Here is a 25758-nt window from a genome sequence, read left to right on the forward strand (position 1 = left end):
AAGTGAGGAAGACAACCCCGGTTACTGCACAGCCAATGGCCACCAGTCCTTGCCTTGCTGCAATTCTGCTGAGAAATACCCCATTGACACTGGAGAATGTCATGTGAACAGGAATGCTGACAACTGCTGTCCTCCAAAGAGAATGTGTGGGCATGTGGGAGGCCCCAGGGAGGTCAGAAGTCCCAGAGACTCTTGGGGAAGAGCACTCCTCTTGCTTTGGGCACCCTCTATACTCCATGTGCCACATTACCGGTCAGAGGCCATGTCCAGCACGCCTGTGCATGGACAGCAGGGACAGACTCCCCATGCAGCTGTATCACCCTTCAGCAGAGCATCTTGCATGGCCCACATGTTGCAAATGTTTTCCCAAAACCAGGGTTCAATTCCACGGCACAGTTGGGCCACATTTTACACACAGAGATGAGATACTATTTATTACAGAGTTATGCAAGTCCAGATGCTGGAATAAATTCAGCATGACAGAAAGAATAATAACAGCTATTACTCTCACAATCCTATCAGTGCATCCACACATTTAGGGCAGTACTTGAGAACCAACTGGTTACACGTTTCCATATTTGTTAGGTTACAATTTTAGCATGTAATGAGTAACGTTCAGCTAAAGGATTCTTTATCTGACAGTCTCAAGTTATATGCTAAAAAAAGACTCAGTTAATTGTTCAAGCTGCAGAATTTCTAAAGCTGCAAGGTCACTAGTCTCTGTAGTTTCTGATTAGGTGTTTTGTAAGTCACTCTTATCTTTGTTTCCTTTAGACTTCCTCTTGTTACTATTATACTTAAAAAGGTCTTTCTTGTTTCCTGAAACAACACTGGCCAATTTCAACTCTAACTGAGCTCTGGCTTTTCCTGTCTTCTCCTTGGATAGGTGAACCACAGCTCTGTAATCTTCCTGTGAAACCCAGAGATTTCTTTTTTCTCTTGAGTTCTACAAGGAGTTTCCTGTTCAACCAAGCTAGTCTTCTGCCCTACTTTCTTAAGTTAAGACACAATGCAATTGCCTGCTCCTGTGCTTTTTAAAGGTAGTTCTTAAAAACAACCACCACTTGTGGATTCTAAAGCCTTCAAAAGCAGATTCACAGGGAGCAATCTCAGGATGTAAGCTGGTCACTTCTGGGACTGAGTGGGGCTGCTGCCCCACACAAGGGCTTACAACTACAGAATAGGTTCACTGCCTTCAACATTAAAGAGGTGCCAGATGTGCCTTGAAGCAAAGCACCTGGTCTACCTGAACCTAAACCACTCATGGCTACCAGGAAGAAGCAGTGAGTGATCCTTATGGGTGATTTTGTGCTGCAGGGGACAGAGACACCAATCTGTCAACCTAGCCTATCATCCAGAGAAGTTTACTACCTGCCAGGGGCTCATGTCTGGAATGATGTGGAGGAACTGCCTCACCTCACTTGGCTCTCTGACTGTTACCCCCTACTGTTATTCCTTATGGGCATGAATCATACTGCCAGAGGAAACCTGGACAATACCAAAAGTTATAACAGAGCTCTGCAGAAAGGTAGTCAAGGGCATGGGGGTCCAGGTGGTGTTTCCTCAGTCCTGCCGGTGTGAGTAGAAGGGAATTGATAATGCAGGTCAAAAACTGGCTGGAGCTGCTGACAGGGTTTTAGGTCCTACAGCCATGGGATCTTGTTTGAAGAGTGGCATCTGCTCAGGAGAGGTGGGATCCACCTCACCAAGTGGGGCAAGGTTGTGTTTGACATTAGGAGGTTCAGCAAGGCAAAGTGCAAGGTCCTGTACCTGGGTGGGGGAAATTCCCAGTATCAATACAGGTTGGGCAATGAAGGGATGGAGACCAGCCCTCTGGAGAAGGACTCGATGACACTGGTGGTCGACAACTTGGACATGAGCCAGCAATGTGTGCTTGCTGCCCAGAAAGCCAATTGTATCCTTGGCTGCATCAAAAGAAGTGCAGCCAGCAGGTGAAGGGAAGTGATTCTCCCCTGTACTTGGCTCTCGTGACACCCTGCCTGGAGGACTTTGACCAGTTCTGGGCTTCCCAATAAAAAAAGACATGGACCTGTTAGAATAGACCCTCCAGGGGATAGCCACAAAAACAATTCAAGTACTGGAACAGCTGTCTGATGAAGAAAAGCTGAAGAAAAGGCTGCAGAGAGACCTCTGTGTGGTCTTTCAATATATTAAGGGCAAGAAAGACCACCTATATCCTCCTTGTCCCTCAGTAGGAGGCAGAAAGAGGCACAGTCCAAGGTACCTGGAAGCAGGAGTCAGCATGAGTCCCTCTCCCCTCAGGAGTTTACTGCCCCCTCCTCCAAGGCCATGGATGAGTCACCTCAAGGCAAAATGTCTGGGAACAGCACCAGCTGCAAACACTCCTACCCAGAATCAGACATACGGCTTCTATTTGGCAGGAGGACATCCAGCACAAGCCTGTTTACCATGAGCTTCTCACTAACCCTTAGGTTATTACAATTGTCCCCTTGTGTGGGGATGACACCTCTCGTAAAGGTGATGCGATCATCGTATAAACTGAGGGATGTTTCTGCCTACAGGGAATGAGACTCCTTAGGGGAAGCAGTGAAAATTATTTGGGGAGTGTGCAGGACAAGAATGTTCATGGAAGGAGCAGAGACAAGGAAAAGCGGCCCCGGCGGGCAGAGCGGCAGAGCCCCCTGGCGGGTCGACCAGGACTGTCCCCCGCCCCCACCACAGCCGTCCGGCGCCGCCCGTGGCGGTTCGTGTCCGGTCGCAGCCCCGGCTCCTCTCCCCGTGTCTCCCACGGCGCAGTAATACACCGCCGCGTCCCCGCGCTGGGGCCGTTCGAGCCACAGGGCGCTGGACCGGCGGTCTGCCGCCACCGACAGCCGCCCCGGCGGGTCCGACAGCGCTTTGATTCCTTTTTGAACAAACGTGAGGAATGCGGGGCTTCTGTGCGGGAGCTGACGGTACCAGTAGATGTATTCGAACGATTGTATGTTGGGATGTGAGCAGTTGATGCTGATTTCAGTGCCCTCGGTGGTTTCTGCTGATGGCTCCTGCTGCACCTGGGCTCTGCCCACAGTCACTGCTGAGGAGAGAAAGAAGAAAAAAAAATCGTCAAAACTTGCTTTCTACCCAACTCTGTCTACTGTTTCTCAGGACAAGTCCTGCAGAAGCAGTCAGGAACATAGATGTGATGTGGAAATTGTTTCCAGAGGACGTCAACATGTGCAGTAATGGACAAAGAATAGAGCGATGAGTTTTCTAGAGGCAATGTGGGATGGACAGGAGGGTGGTTCGGAACTAGAGATCCATGAGGAAGCCAGAGGGGATGAGAGCATCGAGGGAACTGCGGGGACACCCAGGCTCAGCTCCATCCCCCATCCAGCCCCGGCAGCCCTGCACACCCAGGAGCACCGCGGCCAGTCCTGCCAGCCCTGCGCCCCGGTACCGCCGCATCCCACTGTTCCGCCGCCCGCGCAGTCCCGGCTCTCCTCTCCTCTCCTCTCCTCTCCTCTCCTCTCCTCTCCTCTCCTCTCCTCTCCTCTCCTCTCCTCTCCTCTCCTCTCCTCTCCTCTCCTCTCCTCTCCTCTCCTCTCCTCTCCTCTCCTCTCCTCTCCTCCCCTCCCCTCCTCTCCCCTCCTCTCGCTCTCCTTTCTCCCCTCCTGCTCCCCTCCCCTCCCCTCCCCTCCCCTCTCCTCCCTTCCTCTCTTCTCCTCTAGCGCCGCTCCTGGTATGGCCCTCCAAAAGCCCCTATTTGAAGCGGGGTCTCGCTCCGGGGCTCTGCACGGCCACAACTTTGGCTCCTGGGAAATGGACTCGTCTCCTCCTCCACCAAGAAGAAGCCCACACAGCGCCAGCTGCAGCTTGAGGAACAGCAGGGCCCTGACCCAGGAGATGGACCAGCTTCCCAGAGCTGTCTCCAAGCTCAGGGGTGGGAAACAGCAGCTACTGATTTCCTCCGATTGGCGGTGAGGAGGCTGAGAGTCTCCCTTCAGTTCCCTCTGTGTAGTCCCAGCATAATGCCTGAAAGTTGTGTTGTGACAAGAGGGTGTGTGAGGATTATTGTATCCATGGACATGAAGGGATCAGGGAGGGCAGGGGAAGGAGGGGATTACAGAGTCATAATGTAGGTGAGAAGTCACCTCCAGAGGTCTTCTACATCACCCTTCACAGAACCACAGAGTCACAGAATGTTAAGGATTGGAAGGGACCTCCAAAGATCATCTAGTCCAATTCCCTTGCTGGAACAGGAACTCTTAGATGAGGTTACACAGGAATGTGTCCAGGCGAGTTTTGAATGTCTTCAGAGCAGGAGACTCCACAACCCTCCTGGGCAGCCCGTTGCAGTGTTCTGATACCCTCACTGAGAAGAAGTCTCTTCTCAAATTTAAGTGGAACCTCTTGTGTTCCAGTTTGAACCCACTACCCCTCGTCCTACCGTTGGTTGTCACTAAGAAGAGTCTAGCTCAATCTTCCAGACACTCACCCTTTATATATTTGTAAACATTAATAAGGTCACCCCTCAGTCTCCTCTTCTCCAAAATAAAGAGACCCAGCTCCCTCAGCTTTTCTTCATAAGGGAGATACTCCACTCCCTTAATCATCTTTGTGGCTCTGCACTGGACTCTCTCCAGCAGTTCTCTGTTCTGCTGGAACTGGGGGGCCCAGAACTGGAGAAGGAGAACCTCTCTCGACCTACTAACCACCCCCCTTCTGATACACCTCAGGATACCATCAGCCTTCTTGGCCACAAGGACACAGTGCTGACTCATGGTCATCCTGCTGTCCACCAGGAACCCCAGGTCCCTTTCCCCTACACTGCTCTCTGATATGTCATTCCCCAACTTATAATGGAACCTGGGGTTGTTCTTACCCAGATGCAATATTCTACACTTTCCCTTGTTATATTTCATTAAATTTTTTCCCTGCCCAACTCTCCAGCCTGTCCAGGTCTCTGGATGGCAGCACAGCTTCCAGTCTCAGACACTCCTCCCAGCTTGGTGTCATCAGCAAACTTGCTGATAGTGCACTCTATTCCCTCATCCCAATCGTTGATGAATATATTGAATAATACCGGCCCCAGCACTGACCCCTGAGGCACTACACTAGATACAGGCCTCCAACGGGACTCTGCCCCATTGACCATGACCCTCTGGCTTCTTTCCTTCAGCCAGTTTGCAGTCTGCCTCACTACCCAATTGTCCAGATTGCACTCTCTCAGTTTAGCTGGGAGGATGCTGTGGGAGACTGTGTCAAATGCTTTACTGAAGTCAAGGTAGATCACATCCACTGCTCTGCCATCATCCATCCACCTCGTTATGTCCTCAAAAAAGTGATGAGTTTGATCAAAGATGACTTCCCCTTGATGAAGCCATGCTGACTGCCCTGAATGACCCTCTTATCCTTAATCTGCTTTGAGATGGCACTATGAATAAGTTGTTCCATCACTTTTCCAGGGGTGAAGGTGAGGTTGATCCATCTATAGTTACCCAGGTCCTCCTTCTTGACCTTTTTGAAGACTGGAGTGACATTTGCTTTCCTCCAGTCCTCAGGCAGCTTTCCCATTTCCCAAGACCTGGCAAAGATGATGGAGAGTGGTCCAGCAATGACTTCAGCCACCTCCCTCAACACTCATGGGTGCATCCCATCTGGACCCATGGATTTATGGATGTTCAGATTGCCTAACTGCTCCCTAACCCTGTCCTCATCAACCGAGGCAAACTGCTCCATTGCCCCAACTTCCTCTGGGGCCTCAGAGGTACGGGGCTCCTCAGGACAGCTTCTGGCAGAGTAGACAGAGACAAAGAAGGCATTCAGTAATCCTGCCTTCTCTGTATCTTCTGTCACCGGGGCACCCACCTCATTCATCAGTGGGCCTACATTGCCTCTGGTGTTAGTTTTATCTGCCACGTATTTGAAAAAGCTCTTTCTGTTGTCCTTGACCCCTCTCACCAGGTTTAATTCTAAGGAGTCCTTAGCTTTCCTAGTTGCCACCCTTGTGCTCAGCATGGTTCCCATTCAATCACGACGCTCAAAGTCACATTCAGTCCACTCTTGAATACCTCTCAGGGTGGAAAATACACAAACTCCTGGGCATTTTTGCTCTGTCTCCTGCAAACTTCCATCTTCTCTATTCTGCTGAAAGAGTATTTGTCGAAAGGAAGAGTCTGTCCTCTGAGGCATTTCCAAGATGAACAGAGACAGTTCTCTCAGCCTCTCCTTGAATGTCATACTCATCAGCTCCCTAATTTATGTGGTGGCCTTTGTTGAACTCAGTCCAATGTGTCAATACCCTTCTTGTGCCAGGGACCACCCCCGGACGCAGTATTCCAGATGTGATCTCAGATGTGCTAGAGAGGCAGAATAATTCTCCTGGACCTACTCTCAACAATTTGAATAACACAGCTCAGGATGCAGTCAGTTCTGTTTGCTGCCAGGGCACACCACTGTCTCATACTCAGCTGGGTGTCTCTTAAAACCCCACATCATTTTCTGTGGATATGTGTGCCATATAGCCAGCCCTGGCCTGCATGACTAAACTGTATTTTTTTCCTCTCATATGCAAAACCTTGCCCTTCCACTTTTTGGCATTCATGAGGTTATAATCTGGCAATACATCTAACCTGTGCTGGTCCTTTGAGCAGGTGCCATTTCTGATAATTACAGCCCATTCCCCTTGCTTGTTGTTTTCCACAGATAACAGTGTTCCTTACTTCTCACACCTCATGGTGTTCATTAAAATATTAAACAGTATTGGTCCTACTACTGATCCCTACTACCAGACACCACTAATGTGTGTCAGTCAGTTGGGCTTTGCAGCAAGATCACAACTCTCTGAGCCTCGTAATCCAGCAGAGTTTCCACTCAACTTGCCATACACTTACTGATCCCAGTGATCTCATATTTAGCCATGAAAGAAGTACAAGACATGCAGTCAAAGGTCTTGCTAAGCTCTAGGTGCACACATCCCCTGCCCTTCCCATGTTCACAGTGCCTATTACCTCACAAGAAAACAAAACCGTTGGTTGACCTCAGATGCACTAGAGCTCAAAGCAGGTTCTTGGGGAGGAGAATCAGCCCTGGCTGAGCTCATCTCACTGATGTCACTAAAGGGAAGGGGGAAAGCCCTCAACTGCACTACCTGCAGATTGGATCTGAGCTCCAAATGACAGACATTCAGGAGACAAGGCTTAGAAAAGGTATCCACTGAGCAAAAACCTTGTCAGAGAGAGGGACAGTGGCTGGCTTTTGGGGATGTGTTCCCAAATCCAGCGTGATCTGTGCTGCATCTCAGAAACCTTCAACAGTAAATTGGAAGCACATCCACCCAGGGGTGGCCAGCACATGGTTGGTTCTCCTTGCCTATAAAGAAAACCCCATCCTTTTGAATGCTCTAGAGCTGGGGAGACCAGCTCTGTCCTGACCTGGAGATGCAGGAAGGGGAGACTTCCAGCCACGCCGAGACACTCCTGATGTTACACTAAATTAAATCAAGGATTCAAACTGGATTGAAACCATCCTTGTTGTGTCCTGAAATAGGTGACACCAGAGTGCAGGATTCGGAGTGCCTGGAAAAAAGAGGACTCAGGAGGCAGGGGCTACATTTCAGGGCCTCTTTCCTAGACAGATCTCTAACAGGCTGGTGCCATCAGCACTCAGCTGCACTCAGGCACCTTCTGACCCTGGGACCCTGCTGCTCTGTGCTCATTGAGATAACAGTGAGGAGTGTCTCTGCCATGACAAGCACATTCCCTCATAATGCGTAACATATAAAGACACACACACACAGCCTCATGCAAGCCAGTTTGCAATTATAGACAAATCTGTGCTCCCACACATCTGCACAAACCTGTCTGCGTACAAGTACACAGAGAAAAAGAACACGCATAGCAACACCATGATCCATGGTGCTGGACAAGTTCATGAACACTGTTCAGGACCCAAGGGACTGGGCAGTGTTAGGCAAGATGGGGTCAAAACCAAGCAGCACAACACACGCACCTGGGAAGGAACAAACAAGGGGCCATAAGGGTGAGCTGAGGAGGCTAGGAAAGATGAGGACTTCACTCGTCCTGATGCATGGAAATCCACAAGCATCCAGCTAAGGACAATGCGACCATCTTCCTGAGAATGGCTCTTAAACAAGCCCCAACAGATTTTCCCAGAATATCATCTTTTGCCCATGTAGACCCCTCCAGCACTTGAGCTGAGACTTTTGCCTGTACTGCTGCATTCGTGCCCTAGAAATCCTGGGGCCTTTCATCCCAGGGATCAGAGGAAACCTTCATTGGGGAACGGGCATGGCACAAACCTGGAAATGAAAAGGCAGCAGTGTTGGAAAGTAAAGTGCGTCCCATCTCATTAGCTGTGATGGTTTGCATTAAAGATGAGCTTGTCAGAAAATTGTTACCTCTGCCAAGGGTGCCTCTGGTCCTGCGGCAGTGAAGGGCAGGTATAAAAGACAGCCTAAGTCTCTGCTCTCTCATCCACTTCTCTTACCTCCTTCTGACTGGGAACCAGGTGAGTCTGAAACCTCTTTTTCTCCTGTATAGACCTTACATCTCTCATTGATGGACATCTCTGCTCATATTGGCTATGTCCTGTCCTTGGGTTTGCATCTTCTTGTCATTGGAGAGGCAAAGAGGCAGAAAATCTGCTAAGACTGAGGCTGGGACATGGCAGAGGGGTCTTTTGGTTTACACACTAGGAGAGGGACTCCTTGTGCGAGCCTGCTGCCTGTAGGGCAATGCAGATTTTGTGACTCCTGGCACACCTGCCAGCTCCCCACTCAGAAGTGGCCTTGGCTCATTTGCCAACGGGTAACCAGGCTGCTTCTCACACACTTCTATGCTCTGCTTTCTCCCTGCCCTCTCTCCCAGCTTCATCTCCACCCTCAAGACATGTCCTGCTACAACAAGTGCCTGCCCTGCCGGCCCTGCGGCCCAACCCCACTTGCCAACAGCTGCAATGAGCCCTGTGTAAGGCAGTGTCAGGACTCTACCATCGTCATTGAGCCTCCTGCTGTGGTGGTGACCCTGCCTGGCCCCATCCTCAGCTCCTTCCCACAGAACACTGTTGTGGGCTCCTCCACCTCTGCTGCTGTTGGCAGAATCCTCAGCTGTGATGGAGTGCCCATCAACTCTGGCTGCTGTGACTTCTCTGACATTTCCAGACGCTACTTTGGCAGAAGGTACCTGCACTAATAAATTTGCCAGCAAAGCCCCAGGGAGACACCTTGAGGAACTCAAAATATGGTGTTGGGCAAAGGATCTAGATTTTGGTTACATTTTCAGTACAGCTGGATGGCTTTGCATTTCTTCCCTTTTTTCTTTGATTGTTTTGGTTCCCCTTGGCAACAAGTCTCTCCCAGGGCCATTCTGGTGGGAATCATCTGTCTCACCTCCCTCTATTGAGCAGGCAGATGAACATCATGCACAAACTTCTTCACGACCATAGACTGCAGACTTTTGGATTCCTTTGGGGATTCCTGCACTGCTGTCCTCCACTTGGAGTGACTTTGCCTCTTTTGGTTCATTAAAGTTCTGCTGCATTCAAGCCTGGTCTCCATGTGGTCATTCCCTCTGTGGACACTCCCCAAACTGCCAAAGGAGAAGGGTGTGTGCTGGTTTGCCTGAAAAGGAGTTAATTTTCTTAATGCAGTTAGAAACCTTTCTTTTTCATAGCCACCATGGTCGTTATTTGGACTTAGCTTGAGAACAAAGAATAACACCCTGGGACAGAGTCTATGTTTTTAATTGTTCTTGTCTTAGAGTCAAGTACGTTCTGAGCTCTGCCCACACGTGTGGGGCATTGAGAAAGGGGGCATTGGTGGGGCAGACCTTAACTGACATCCAGACTGATCAATAAGAGTGTTTCATCCCATTAGCGTCATGCTTCATATTTAAGGGGAGTTGGGTTATTCTGGTCTCTCTCACGTTCTTCTTGCTTTGCTCTTTTTGTCAGAGCCAGAAGTGTTCTGTTCCTTAGTTTTGTTAGTTTGGCCATATGCCATTGTGCACATTTGCAGAGACCTCTGGATGTTCTTGCCCTTTTTTCCCCCCCTCTTTTGTCTCTCTGGGATTGTCATTGGGACCAGGTGCTGTTTTCTGGGAGTGGTTGCTTGGTGTGAACGGAATTTGTGAGGAATTGCATTGTCTTTTATGTTGTTCTCTATTTCTATTTTATATATATATATATATAATTTTTTTTTGAGAGTGTATTATTATTATGTTATTTCATACAAGCTGTGTTTATCTCAGTCCAAGTTTCTCCTTTCCCTTTGGATGTTCTTCCCTGTTTGGGGGGTGGGGATCAGTGAGTAAGTGGCTATTGTTGTTGTATTGCTAGGTCAGGACATTGAGTCACAGGTAAATGAGAAAAGTGAGGGAGAGGATTTACCAAACTCTGTCACACTAGTGGTCCTTTTCTAGGACAAGGGTGGGTGTGGGTGTCTTTTAGTAATTTGATTGAAGTCGTTACTTAGAGAGGAGGCATGCTCGTAGTATTGGCCTCAGTTCCAGTGCTCATTTAGCCATTCATGCAAATGTCGAATTATGGGACAATGGATTGTGCTACCTTCACACGGTTATGATATTGCTGCAGGCATCCCGGAGGGAGTGCGGCTGGTGCCGATGCGATCCCGCTGCCGGTCGGGCGGGGAAACCTCCCCGGGGTCGGGCGGGTCGAGGTGGAGCGAGCGGCAGCGCCCCCTGGCGAGCGCGACCAGGGCTTCTCCCATTCCCCGCTACACCCGTCCGTTCCCGCCCGCGGCGGTTCGTGTCCGGCCGCAGCCCCGGCTCCTCTCACCGTGTCACTCACGGCGCAGTAATACACCGCCGCATCCCCGCGCTGGGGCCGTTCGAGCCATAAGGCACTGGACCGGCGGTCTGCCGCCACCGACAGCCAACCCGGCGGGTCCGACAGAGCTTTGATTCCTTTATGGCCGCACACGAGGAGTTCGGGACCTCGGCCCGGGAGGAGACGGTACCAGAGGATGAAATTACTGGTCTGTATGTTGGGGTGTGAGCAGTTGATGCTGATGCCGGTGCCCTCGGAGGTCTCTGCCGACTGCTCCTGCTGCACCTGGGCTCTACCCGTAGCCACTGCCGGGGAGAAAGAGAAGAAAAAATCCTCAGAACCTCAAAACTCCTCAAATCCCTGCTTACTGCTTCCTGGAAAAAATCCCGCAGAAACTAAAAGAGATGATGAAAAGGGTTTCTAGAAGATGTGCACACACGAGTAAGGGTAGTGTCCATAACATTTGGTAGAGAGATGAATGCATGAACGAAAGGTGGAAGGGTGGAATCACTTAAGAAAGTAAGGGGGATAAAAGACTAATAACCAGAAAGTGGCAGGGGAAGGAATGACTGCGTGAGTTCTAGGGAGAGACACAGAGGCAAGAAAGGAAACAGGGAGGACTGGACAAAGAACAGAGCGATGAGTTTTCTGAGGAAATATCGGATGAAGCGGGGGTTGGTTCGGGGGCAGAGATCCAAAAGGAAGCCAGCCCTGCGCACCCAGAAGCACTGAGCCCAGTCCCGCGAGCCCTGCACCCCGGCACCGCCGCATCCCGCCGCTCCGCCGCCTGCGTCTCACTGCCCCTGCCAGCCCCGGCTCTCTGCTCCGGCCGCGCTGCCTGCTCCTCTCCTCTCCTCTCCTCTCCTCTCCTCTCCTCTCCTCTCCTCTCCTCTCCTCTCCTCTCCTCTCCTCTCCTCTCCTCTCCTCTCCTCTCCTCTCCTCTCCTCTCCTCTCCTCTCCTCTCCTCTCCTCTCCTCTCCTCTCCTCTCCTCTCCTCTCTCCTCTCTCCTCTCTCCTCTCTCCTCTCTCCTCTCTCCTCTCAACAGCTCCGCCCCGGGGCTGAGTCATATGCCGGCGCCGCTTGGGGTGTCGTCCGGGCTCACAGGGCTCCGGGGCTCTGCACATCACAACTTTGACTCCTGGAAAATGGACTCTGCCCCTTCTCCGGCATGAAGAAGCCCACAAAACACCAGATGCAGCCTTGGGCAGCTGCAGTGCCCTGACGCAGGAGATGGACCAGCTTCCCACAGCTGTCCCGGAGCTCAGGGACTGTAAACAGCAGTCACTGGTTTCCTGGCTGCTCCACGATGAAGATTACAGAAGGTCTCAGAGAAATCCTTTCCTATTCTCATTTGTTTCTTTTAGCCTGTTGCCTAAGTAGGTCTCCCCATGTTCCAGAGCACTGCTTGTACTTCTGTTGCAGAGGACTTCCACAGTGTAGTCCATCTTTTTCCTTTGAACATGCAGTTCCCGGACTTGCTGGTAACAATTTGCCTAACAGAGATCCCTGTACTGCCTGTTTCCTGCAGTTGTCTCATTTCTGAACTTGCCGCATGTGCCGACCTCATTGCTTTGGCTTTTCTGTGCAAATTCTTTCACCAGGAGCACAGCAACCTCAGGCTCCATATTCCTTCCACTCAATACCTGTTCAAGGTGAGGACTCAGCACCTGCCTGACGCAACAGCCGGTCAATGGGCTCACAAGGACATTTGTCCTGGGCTTAGAGAGGAGAGGGGGCTCTGCCACACCCCAGACACCACTGATATAGTATTGAAAGCAGATCCACTCAGTGATGGCCAACACATGGTCAGCGGGATCCCTCAGCCTTTCTTCTTACCCATAAAGCAAACCCCATCCTTCTGAACTCTCTTGCGCCGGGGAGAGCAGCTGTGTCTTGGCCTGCAGAAATGGTGTGGAGGAGCTGCCGGCCATGTTGAGACACTCCCAATGTTGACACAGTGCATTAAAGTAAGGATTCAAGCTGGAGTGAAACCATCCTTGTTGGGATCTGAAATCAGCAGCAAAGGAATGAGAACTTTGAGTGGGCAGGAAATGGAGGGTCCAGGAGACAGGGATTTCATTTCAGTGCCTCTTCCCTGGACAGATCTCCAGCAGGCTGGTGCCACAACCATTCAGCTGCACTCAGACTCCTTCTGACCCTGGGAACCTGCTGTTCTCTGGTGCTCATGGAGAGAGCAGTAGAGAGTTTCTCGGTTGCCAGCAGCACATTCCCTTGTGATGAGTGACACACAAGGACACTCACACACCAGCTCATGCACATCAGCATATAATCATGCACAAATTAGTCCTCTCACGTGAATTCACACAAACACAACAGCTCACAACAGCACACATGACAAGAACATACATAGGAACACAACCAACCATGGAATATGCTGAGGACACCTGGGGAAAAGTGCAGAAGGGTTAGAGCATTCTGGGGAAGGACAAAGTCCCAGGAAAGCCCATGGCATTGATTCTGTACTCACAGACTGCACAGAGAGAAACATGGAAATTATTTTTCCTAAGAGCAGTGGTAGGCGTGATGGGGTCAAAACCAGTAGCACAATGCACACACCTGGGGAGGAAACAAGAAGTGACCATTGAGGTAGAGCTGAAGAATGAAGGAAAGAGATGGATATGGCACATCCTCATACATGTTAACCCTTGGGCTTAGAGCTGCAAACAGCTGGAACTTCTTCCTGAGGGTGACACTGCAAACAGCCCTAACAGAACGACCCATGCTGACTCAATTTGCCTGCTCTGAATGCATCCAGCACTTCAACTGAATCTTCTGCCTGCACTGCTCATTCCCACCCTAGAAATCCTGGGGCCTTTCATCCCAGGAATCAGAAGCTTTTATTGAAGAGCAGACATAGCACACACCTGGAAATGAAAAGGAGGCAGTGTTATAAATCAAAGCCAAGTTCCTGCTTCCTCATCCACTTCTCTTGCCTCCTTCTACTTGGACACCAGCTGAATCTGAAGCCTCTTCTCCTCCTCTTTCAAAGTTCGATCTCTCCTTGATGGAAAGCTCATCTCATATTGTATTTGTCCTCTACTTGCCACTGGAGCTTCTTTCCATCAAAGAAGGAAACAGGGAGAAGGTCTCCTTAGAGAGTATATGGTTGAGGGGAAGTTGCTTTATTAATTTGGAGAGATCCTCCCTCTGCCTGGCTGCCCCTTGTGCAAGGAAGAGGATGAGGCTCTGGGCACAGATTCCAGCTCCCCACTCAGGATTGGTCTTGGCTCTTTGTGACAGGGAAACCGGGTTGCTTGACCCCACTGGCCAACAGCTGCAATGAGCCCTGTGTCAGGCAGTGCCAGAACTCCACGGTTGTCACTGAGCCCCTGCCTGCCTGGCCCCATCCTCAGCTCCTTCCCACAGAACACCATTGTGGGCTCCTTCACCTGTTTTGCCGTTGACAGAACCCTCAGCTGTGACAGAGTGCCCATCAACTCTGGGTGCTGTGACCTCTCTGGCATTCTTTCTCCCGTGATGAATTCTTTGATTTACATGCTGAAAAACAAGAATGTGAAAGCTATTGGTATTTGTTCACATTCCACAGACCACTGTCAGGGTTGTAATGTTTTAGAAATGATGAATAGAACAGTTTCCTTTCTAGAAAATATTCTAAAGCACAACTGAAAAAATGGAGTAAATCTTCCGTGGATGGAACCTACACAGTGTACGATGTCCTGTCAAGAAGAAACTCATTGTGCAGCACTGTGGGCATGACTGAACACAGCCAGGGAGTTTGCTGAATCTCCCTTTTTAGAGATAATCAAATCCCACCTAGACATGGTCCTGGGCAACTGGCTTTTGGTGGCCCTGCTTGAGCAGGGGGGTTGGAGAAGGTGGTGTCCAGGGGTCCCTCCCAACCTCAACTGTTCTGTGATACTCTCATGCTATGAGAGCCACTGATGCTGAGCAGCTCCATGTTCCCAGCAGCTGAGGGGATGGAATATGATCCATATTATCATCTCTTTCTCTTTAGCCTGAACACTAAGAAATGGCATTTCAAGCAATGATTGGGAAAGGCTGAGTGACTTTCTTACAGGGATCAGTCAGTACCATTTCTGGTGTCCCAGCCTCAGTGTTTGCAGCCTATGGGGAGACTGGCTCATCCCAGGCACACCGTGCTTTGCTGCTGTGTGAATACATCACTGAGGCACCACTCCCTCTGCAGAACTGGAGTCCATCCCACAGCTACCTTAAGGAAATCACTAAGGACAGCTGTGGGCATTAAAAGCTGGAGGAGTTTTTGGAATCGTAATATGGGAATCCTTTGTGGCTGCAGCAATATAGATGCTCTCCGGATTTAATGCTATTCCTGACCCACAGACATGCCTGGGTCATGGTATGGGAAGGTGGCTAAGCCTGTGTCTGCACCTGGGTTTCTTTGGAAACATGTGTGCACCTGTGTCTTTAGAAGTGCACACCTTTGAGTTACTCTTTGGGTGTATACAAGCCCACATGTGTGGTTGTGTCTGTGTTTATGCGATTGTGTGTGCGTGAATATCTGTGTGTTTTCATGTCTATAAGTGTGCACACCTCTGTGTGTATGTAAGTGTGCATGTATGTGCACCCATGAGAGTATGTCAAAGGTCTCGCTAAATCAAGGTACAGCCCAGCTGGTGCTCCTCCGCTTTCCCACACTGCCTGTCACCTCCTCACAGAAAGAAACGAGGTTGGTGAGGCATGATTTGCCCTCACAAAACCCACATGAGCTGCTCCCAACGCCGTTCGGGTCTTTCATGAGTTTAGAAAAGTCTTCTAAGAGTATTTCCTCCATCTTCCTACCAGGGACTGAGTAAAGACTGAGCAGTCAGCTCATGGAACACCCTTTGGTGCATCGCAAGTGATGCCTTGATCCTGTGTCTGTCCAAATGTTAGTAAGAGCTCCTTAGTTCTTTCTTGTTCTACTGTGGGTGCTGCTTCATTGCCATAGAGTATACTTGCCTCTGGAGTTTCTTGCCATCAGAGAAGGAAGCAGGGAGAAGGTCTCCTTAGAGAGTATATGGTTGAGGGGAGGTTGCTTTTTTCATTTGGAGAGATCCTCCCTGTGCCTGGCTGCCCCTTGTGCAAGGAAGAGGGTGAGGCTCTGGGCACAGATTCCAGCTCCCCACTCAGAATTAGTTTTGGCTCTTTTGACAGGAAAACCAGGTTGCTCCTCACCTCACCCATTCCCCCCTGATTCTCTCCCAGGTGCATTTCTGGTCCCAAGAAATATCTTGCTATGACCAGTGCCTGCTCTGTCAGACCTGCAGCCCAACCCCACTGGCCAACAACCGCAATAAGTCTTGTGTCAGGCAGTGCCAGAACTCCAATGTTGTCATTGCTCTGGGTCACAGGGGAAGTGTGAGAGCCTCCCCTGACATGCTGTCCCCCCTGTATACCACTTATACTGCTTCTGACATCTTCTTTAGTCTCTGGTAGATGTTCCCCTCCAGACCTACTTTAACCTCCTTCTCCCTGGTTTAGTGGGTGTTTGCAAAGACTCTCTTGCCTCACCATGCCACATCCCACTGCTGCCATGCAGGCTGCCCAAATTAGCTCTTAAGGGAGAAGGGTTCTTTTATGACTTCTGTGCCTTGCTTTGTGTCTCAGTAAATACAAGTAATCAAGGGGTTATGAGCAAAATGCATCAAGATTCCTTCAGGGGACATATCCTTCTAGCCCTGCAAGACCAACTCAGATTCCGGAGACATCCTTATGTGGAGGCTCTTTCAGCCCAGACTCAGTGGCCTGGAGGGAAGGGCCTCACAGACCAACCTTTGTTACCAGCATAATTCATAGAATCATAGAATCATTTGCATTGGAATGGACATTGAAAGACCATCTAGTCCAATTCCACTGCCATGAGACATCTCTCATTGGATCGAGTTGCTTAAAGCCTCATCTAACCTGGCCTGGAACACTTCCAGTGATGGGGCATCTATAACATCTCTGGGCAACCTCTTCCAGAGTCTCACCACCCTCATTGGAAAAATTGTGATCCTTATGTCCAATCTAAACCTACTTTTTACAGCTTATAATCTGTCGAGGGTTTTGATTGCGGGTTGACAATAAAACCATGGCAGATGCGTTGTTAACCCACTCTCCCCCACTTTCTCCCTTCTCTTGCCCCTCCCTCTCCCCCCTTCCCACTCAGGACAGGCAATCGGGAGGGAAAGAAGGACAGAGAGAAGAGAGTTGGAAAAATCAAAAATGTTTTACTAATTCTACTAATAAGAATAGAGAAAATACTACAAAATAAACAAAATCAATCTTGAAAGTCCCAGGAACTGCAGAGGTGGCACCTGAAGTCCTCGATTGGACTCTGTAGCCAACTGGAGCTGGATTCAGTCTCTCACTAGGCCTCAGTTCACAGGGACGACTAGCAAGGTCCTCTTCTAATGTCAGCCATAAGGAAAAGGGAAGAAAGGGGTGAGATCCTCATGATCTCCCATTTTTATATGAAGAATTCACATGAATGGGATGTTATACTCAGTTGATCGTTTGTTTGGTCACCTGTTTCTCGTTGCCCCTCTCACGAGATGTGAATCTGTGGTTATCAATGTTTGCATTCCATTGCTATGTTTGCCAAAACATGTATCTGGTTCTCCAGGAAAATGCAGCTAATATGAAGCTTTAACTGACAGGCAAATTCACTAAAGGAGAAACTTGGTTTTTAACAAAACCAGGACATGACCATAGCTTCTCGTTCTTTCACTACAGGACCTCGTAAAATATATTTCTTTGTCTTACTTATAACCCCCGCTAGGTACTGAATGGGTGATATTACATCTCCCCAGAGCTTTCTCCACTTCAGGCTGAACAACTCCACCTCTCTGAGACTTTCTTCATAGGAGAGGTGTTCTAAGCCCCTGGTCATTTTCGCGGTCTCCTCTGAACTTGCTTTTAATAGACTCTACAGACCTTTTCTGCAGTCTGAGAAGGGACATCAACTCACATACAGGACTTATCCCATCCCAAAGCAGTCGTGCACTGTAAATGGGACAAATCATCTTTCCGGAGACAGATCCTGCAATAATCGATTGTAGTTTCCCTCCAGCTGGCATAAGGTCATGGTTAACCCTGCAGACCTGCTGTTGGCATGGCTTGCTTCATCATACGATGAGAAATGAACCCACAGGCTGTCCTACCAGAGCCTACAAGCAGTTCCATCCCATGGGTACAGCCCATATCCATGTCCACGGTACTCAGGGACAGACAGAGAGAAGGAAAAGGATTTTCTTGATGGTGAATGGGCTCAGGCTGGGCACAGACCAGTCTTCCCTCAACCACACTGAACCCTTGGAAACAGGACTTGCAGAAGGTGAGTCTCCCAATTCCAACACCTGTGTAGTGACTGTGCACAGCATAGACAGCCCCACATTGGATGTCCTGAGGCTTCTCAATTAACTCTAGATGACTAGAGGTCTAGATATGTGTGTGCATGTGTGTTGCCTGTTGAGTGTATGTCAGGTGTCCGTTACTAGACTCTTCCATCATGGGAGCTGAGTCCTCTGTCCACAATGATGTGTTTTGCATGGGAAATGCTTGAGCCTCTCATCCGGTCACACAAAAGATGCCTTCACTAGGGAATGTGCTTGGCATACAGCAGGAAATGGAAAGACAGCAGCTGAAGAAGACAAAACACAGCCCATAGCATTAGCTGGGATGTTTTGCATTCAAGATGAGCTTGTCAGTGATTAATCACCTCTGCAAGGGATGCCTCTGTCAGCCTGGGGCAGTAAGGGTGCACGATAAAAGGCAGCCCAGCTCCTCACTCTCTCATCCACTTCTCTTGCCTCCTTCTCCTTGGGAGTCAGGTGAGTGTGAAGCCTCTTCTCTTTCTCTGCTTTCTCTAAAAGGAGGTCTCACCTCAAGGGACCTCTTAGCTGACACCAGCTTTGTTCTGTGCCAGATCATGGGGCAGCTTGTTATGAGAGAGGGAGCTGGGGAAAAGGTTAGACATGGAGGGAGGCTGGGACTGTAGTGAGGTGGCTTCCAGACTCAAGGACTAACCAGTATCTGCATGGGAATTGATGATTCCTTTTGGACCTGACACAAATAAGCTAAGAAGCCCTCATAAGTCTTTTCACAGCCTCCGCCTCCTGTCGCTTCATGTTCTTTGGCTCCCCCATAGGATGGGGCAGGGCTGCTCCTCACTCATTCTCACATTTTGCTTCCTCCCTGCCCCCTCTCCAGGTGCAGCTCCACACTCAAGACATGTCCTGCTATGACCAGTGCCAGTCCTGCCAGCCCTGTGGCCCCACCCCACTGGCCAACAGCTGCACTGAGCCCTGTGTCAGGCAGTGCCAGAGCTCTACCATCGTCATCCAGCCCGCCCCTGTGGTGGTGACCCTGCCTGGCCCCATCCTCAGCTCCTTCCCTCAGAACACCGTTGTGGGCTCCTCCACCTCTGCTGCTGTTGGCAGAATCCTCAGCTGTGACGGAGTGCCCATCAACTCTGGCTGCTGTGACCTCTCCTGCATTTCCAGCTGCAGCAGATGCACCCCGTGCTAAAGATCTTGGCAACGGCCTCAGCTACGGACCCCTAGGAACTCAGATCATGGTGCCGGACAGACAATCAAACTTTATGCCATTGTTTCCAGACGTTGTTTCCAAGTCATCTCTGGCCTGTCATTCAAGGGCAGGCTGAAAGGTGCCTTTCTGAACACATGGAAAATGTATACTTTTCCTCTCTTCCACTCACCCTTTTTTTCTCTTTGTTTTGTGCTCCCCTCAAATCCTGCTATGAGGACCCCAGAATCCAACCTGTACTGAGCTGCTAAGCTGTCCCCTCTTCTGGGACAGCTGGACATGAAAAGGGGAGCAGATTCTTGGCTGCTTCTGCTCCTTGCCATACTGGGGCCTCTAGCTGGAGTGACCTTATTTCCCTCTTTAGACTCATTAAAGAATTCTGCAAGCCTGCCTGTGTCCCATAGGTTGTTTTTCCACCCACATACTGCCCACTGAAGGAGAAAGCCATCGCTTTGTGGAAATACCGTGTGCAGGTCTGGGAGCTACAATTTAAAAAGGATACAAAGCTTCAGAAAAGTGTCCAGAGGAGGGCCATGAAGTTGCTGAAGGGTTTTGAGTGGAAGCTGTTAGAGGAGTGGCTAAAGTCACTATGTCTGTTGAGTCTGGAGAAAAAGACACTGAAGGCTGACCTCATCATGGTCTACAGCTTCCTCACAAGGGGAAGACAAGCGGCAGACACTGATCTCTTCTCTCTGGTGGCCAATGACAGAACCCAAGGGAATGGCAAGAAGCTGTGCCAGAGGAGGTTTAGGTCGGGCATTAGGAAAAGGTTCTTCACACAGTGAGTGGTGGAGCTCTGGAACAGGCTCCCCAGGGAGGTGTCACAGCCAAAAGCCTGACAGTATTCGAGAAGTGACTGGACAACACCCTCACACTCATGGTGAGAACTATGGAGTTGTCATATGTGGGGACAGGAGTTGGACTCGATGATACTTGAGGGTCCCTTCCAACACAGGACATTCTTGGGGAAGAGCACTCCTCTTGCTTTGGGCACAGCTGTGGTGCACAAGGTGGCTCAGAAGAAGAGATTGGCAAAGGGTGGCTGGAAAGGGTGAATTGGGGCCTTGGGGATGACTCACCCTCTATACTCCATGGGCTACATCACCCGGTCAGGGGCCATGTCCAGCATGCCTGTGCATGGACAGCAGGGATAGACTCCCCATGCAGCTGTATCACCCTTCAGCAGAGCATCTTGCATGGCCCACATGTTGCAAATGTTTTCCCAAAACCAGAGTTCAATTCCAGGGCTCAGTTGAGCCAGATTTTACACACAGAGATGAGATACTATTTATTACAGAGTTATGCAAGTCCAGATGCTGGAATAAATCCAGCATGACAGAAAGAATAATAACAGCTATTACTCTCATAATCCTATCAGTGCATCCACTTGAGAACCAACTGGTTACACATTTCCATATTTGTTAGGTTACAATTTTAGCATATAATGAGTAACGTTCAGCTAAAGGATTCTTTATCTGACAGTCTCAAGTTATATGCTAAAAAAAGACAGTTAATTATTCAAGCTGCAGAATTTCTAAAGCTGCAAGGTCACTAGTCTCTGTAGTTTCTGATTAGGTGTTTTGTAAGTCACTCTTATCTTTGTTTCCTTTAGACTTTCTCTTGTTAACATTATACTTAAAAAGGTCTTTCTTGTTGCCTGAAACAACACAGTCAATTTCAACTCTAATTGAGCTCTGGCTTTTCCTGTCTTCTCCTTAGATAGGTGAACCACAGCTCTGTAATCTTCCTGTGAAACCCAGAGATTTCTTTTTTTTCTTGAGTTCTACAAGGAGTTTCCTGTTCAACCAAGCTAGTCTTCTGCCCTACTTTCTTAAGTTAGGACACAATGCAATTGCCTGCTCCTGTGCTTTTTAAAGGTAGTTCTTAAAAACAACCACCACTTGTGGATTCTAAAGCCTTCAAAAGCAGATTCACAGGGAGCAATCTCAGGATGTAAGCTGGTCACTTCTGGGACTGAGTGGGGCTGCTGCCCCACACAAGGGCTTACAAGTACAGAATAGGTTCACTGCCTTCAACATTAAAGAGGTGCCAGATGTGCCTTGAAGCAAAGCACCTGGTCTACCTGAACCTAAACCACTCATGGCTACCAGGAAGAAGCAGTGAGTGATCCTTATGGGTGATTTTGTGCTGCAGGGGACAGAGACACCAACCTGTCAACTTGGCCTATCATCCAGAGAGGTTTACTACCTGCCGGGGCTCATGTCTGGGATGATGTGGAAGAACTGCCTAACCTCACCTGGCTCTCTGACTGTTACCCCTACTGTTATTCCTTATGGACTGTCCCCCGCCCCCGCCACACCCGCCCGGCCTCGCCCGTGGCGGTTTGTGTCCGGCCACAACCCCGGCTCCTCTCCCCATGTCTCCCATGACGCAGTAATTCATTGCCGTGTCCCCGCGCTGGGGCCGTTCGAGCCACAGGGTGCTGGACCGGCAGTCTGCCGCCACCGACAGCCGCCCCGGCGGGTCCGACAGCGCTTTGATTCCTTTTTGAACAAACGTGAGGAATGCGGGGTTTCTGTGTGGGAGCTGACGGTACCAGTAGATGTATTCGAACGATTGTATGTTGGGATGTGAGCAGTTGATGTTGATTTCAGTGCCCTCGGTGGTTTCTGCCAATGGCTCCTGCTGCACCTGGGCTCTGCCCGCAGTCACTGCTGAGGAGAAAAAGAAGAAAAAAAATCGTCAAAACTTGCTTTCTGCCCAACTCTGTCTACTGTTTCTCAGGACAATTCCTGCAGAAGCAGTCAGAAACATAGATGTGATGTGGAAATCATTTCCAGAGGACGTCAACATGTGCAGTAATAGACAAAGAATAGAGCGATGGGTTTTCTAGAGGCAATGTGGGATGGACAGGAGGGTGGTTCAGAACCAGAGATCCATGAGGAAGCCAGAGGGGATGAGAGCATCGAGGGAACTGCGGGGGACACCCAGGTTCAGCTCCATCCCCCACCCAGCCCCGGCAGCCCTGCACACCCAGGAGCACCGCGGCCAGTCCTGCCAGACCTGCGCCCCGGTACCGCCGCATCCCACTGTTCCGCCGCCCGCGCAGTCCCGGCTCTCCTCTCCTCTCCTCTCCTCTCCTCTCTTCTCCTCTCCTCTCCTCTCCTCTCCTCTCCTCTCCTCTCCTCTCCTCTCCCTGTCCCTCTCCCTCTCCCTCTCCCTCTCCCTCTCCCTCTCCCTCTCCCTCTCCCTCTCCTCTCCTACCCTCCAGCTCCTCTCCCCTCCCCTCCCCTCCTCTCTTCTCCTCTAGCGCCGCTCCTGGTATGGCCCTCCAAAAGCCCCTATTTGAAGCGGAGTCTCGCTCCGGGGCTCTGCACGGCCACAACTTTGGCTCCTGGGAAATGGACTCGTCTCCTCCTCCACCAAGAAGAAGCTCACACAGCGCCAGCTGCAGCTTGGGGAACAGCAGGGCCCTGACCCAGGAGATGGACCAGCTTCCCAGAGCTGTCTCCAAGCTCAGGGGTGGGAAACAGCAGCTACTGATTTCCTCCGATTGGCGGTGAGGAGGCTGAGAGTCTCCCTTCAGTTCCCTCTGTGTAGTCCCAGCATAATGCCTGAAAGTTGTGTTGTGACAAGAGGGTGTGTGAGGATTATTGTGTCCATGGACATGAAAGGATCATGGAGGGCAGGGGAAGGAGGGGATTACAGAGTCATAATGTAGGTGAGAAGTCACCTCCAGAGGTCTTCTACATCACCCTTCACAGAACCACAGAGTCACAGAATGTTAAGGATTGGAAGGGACCTCCAAAGATCATCTAGTCCAATTCCCTTGCTGGAACAGGAACTCTTAGATGAGGTTACACAGGAATGTGTCCAGGCGAGTTTTGAATGTCTTCAGAGCAGGAGACTCCACAACCCTCCTGGGCAGCCCGTTGCAGTGTTCTGATACCCTCACTGAGAAGAAGTCTCTTCTCAAATTTAAGTGGAACCTCTTGTGTTCCAGTTTGAACCCATTACCCCTTGTCCTACCATTGGTTGTCACTAAGAAGAGTCTGGCTCAATCATCCAGACACTCACCCTTTATATATTTGTAAACATTAATAAAGTCACCCCTCAGTCTCCTCTTCTCCAAAATAAAGAGACCCAGCTCCCTCAGCCTTTCCTTATAAGGGAGGTGCTCCACTCCCTTAATCATCTTTGTGGCTCTGTGCTGGACTCTCTCCAGCAGTTCCCTGTCCTTCTGGAACTGGGAGGCCCAGAACTGGACACAATATTCCAGGTGTGGTGTCACCAGGGCAGAGTAGAGGGGAAGGAGAACCTCTCTCGACCTACTAACCATCCCCCTTCTAATACACCCCAGGATGCCATCAGCCTTCTTGGCCACAACGGCACAGTGCTGACTCATGGTCATCCTGCTGTCCAGCAGGACCCACAGATCCCTTTACCCTACACTGCTCTCTGATACGTCATTCCCCAACTTATAATGGAACCTGGTGTTGTTCTGACCCAGATGCAATACTCTACACTTTCTCTTGTTATATTTCATTAAATTTTTCCCTGCCCAACTCTCCAGCCTGTCCAGGTCTCTGGATGGCAGCACAGCTTCCAGTGTCAGCCACTCCTCCCAGCTTGGTGTCATCAGCAAACTTGCTGATAGTGCACTCTATCACCTCATCCAAATCATTGATGAATATATTGAATAATACCGGCCCCAGCACTGACCCCTGAGGCACTGCACTGGATACAGGCCTCCAATGGGACTCTGCACCATTGACCATGACTCTCTGGCTTCTTTCCCTCAGCCAGTTCGCAGTCCACCTCACTACCCAATCATCCAGATTGCACTCTCTCAGTTTATCTGTGAGGATGCTGTGGGAGACTGTGTCAAATGCTTTACTGAAGTCAAGGTAGACCACATCCACTGCTCTGCCATCATCCATCCACCTCATTATGTCCTCAAAAAAAGTGATGAGTTTGATCAAAGATGACTTCCCCTTGGTGGAGCCATGCTGACTGCCCTGAATGACCCTCTTATCCTTGATCTGCTTTGAGATGGCACTATGAATAAGTTATTCCATCACTTTCCCAGGGGTGGAGGTGAGGTTGATCCATCTATAGTTACCCAGGTCCTCCTTCTTGACCTTTTTGAAGACTGGAGTGACATTTGCTTTCCTCCAGTCCTCAGGCAGCTCTCCCATTTCCCAAGACCTGGCAAAGATGATGGCGAGTGGTCCAGCAATGACCTCAGCCAGCTCCCTCAACACCCATGGGTGCATCCCATCTGCACCCATGATTTATGGATGTTCAGATTGCCTAACTGCTCCTTAACCCTGTCCTCATCAACCAAGGCAAACTGTTCCATTGCCCCAACTTCCTCTGTGGCCTCAGAGGTATGGGGCTCCTCAGGACAGCTTCTGGCAGAGTAGACAGAGACAAAGAAGGCATTCAGTAACTCTGCCTTTTCTGTATCTTCTGTCACCACGGCACCCACCTCATTCATCAGTGAGCCTACATTGCCTCTGGTGTTAGTTTTATCTGCCACGTATTTGAAAAAGCTCTTTCTGTTGTCCTTGACCCCTCTCACCAGGTTTAATTCTAAGGAGTCCTTAGCTTTCCTAGTTGCCACCCTTGTGCTCAGAATGGATCCCATTCAATCACGACGCTCAAAGTCACATTCAGTCCACTCTTGAATACCTCTCAGGATGGAAAATACACAAACTCCTGGGCATTTTTGCTCTGTCTCCTGCAAACTTCCATCTTCTCTATTCTGCTGAAAGAGTATTTGTCGAAAGGAAGAGTCTGTCCTCTGAGGCATTTCCAAGATGAACAGAGACAGTTCTCTCAGCCTCTCCTTGAATGTCATACTCATCAGCTCCCTAATTTATGTGGTGGCCTTTGTTGAACTCAGTCCAATGTGTCAATACCCTCCTTGTGCCAGAGACCACCCCCGGACGCAGTATTCCAGATGTGATCTCAGATGTGCTAGAGAGGCAGAATAATTCTCCTGGACCTGCTCTCAACAATTTGAATAACACAGCTCAGGATGCAGTCAGTTCTGTTTGCTGCCAGGGCACACCACTGTCTCATACTCAGCTGGGTGTCTCTTAAAACCCCACATCATTTTCTGTGGATATGTGTGCCATATAGCCAGCCCTGGCCTGCATGACTAAACTGTATTTTTTTCCTCTCATATGCAAAACCTTGCCCTTCCACTTTTTGGCATTCATGAGGTTATAGTCTGGCAATACATCTAACCTGTGCTGGTCCTTTGAACAGGTGCCATTTCTGATAATTACAGCCCATTCCCCTTGCTCGTTGTTTTCCACAGATAACAGTGTTCCTTACTTCTCACACCTTATGGTGTTCATTAAAATATTAAACAGTATTGGTCCTACTACTGATCCCTACTACCAGACACCACTAATGTGTGTCAGTCAGTTGGGCTTTGCAGCAAGTTCACAACTCTCTGAGCCTCGTAGTCCAGCAGAGTTTCC

At 49.9% G+C, this 25758-nt stretch overlaps 2 protein-coding genes across 2 annotated transcripts in view; one reads left to right on the forward strand and one right to left on the reverse strand.

Annotated features, from left to right (window-relative positions):
- LOC308050051 (T cell receptor alpha chain MC.7.G5-like) overlaps positions 1–25758 on the reverse strand; it is a 368535-nt gene that overhangs the window by 301146 nt on the left and 41631 nt on the right. The gene's annotated exons all lie outside the window — the stretch shown is intronic.
- LOC308049817 (feather keratin Cos2-3-like) lies at positions 8874–9176 on the forward strand (the record flags this gene model as incomplete). The annotated part of the gene is made up of 1 exon (XM_080359688.1): positions 8874–9176. One exon carries the CDS (start codon positions 8874–8876, stop codon positions 9174–9176), a length of 303 nt encoding a protein of 100 aa, XP_080215814.1.

The sequence above is a fragment of the Nesoenas mayeri genome (assembly GCF_963082525.1).
Source record: "Nesoenas mayeri genome assembly, chromosome: 26".
NCBI lineage: Eukaryota > Metazoa > Chordata > Aves > Columbiformes > Columbidae > Nesoenas > Nesoenas mayeri.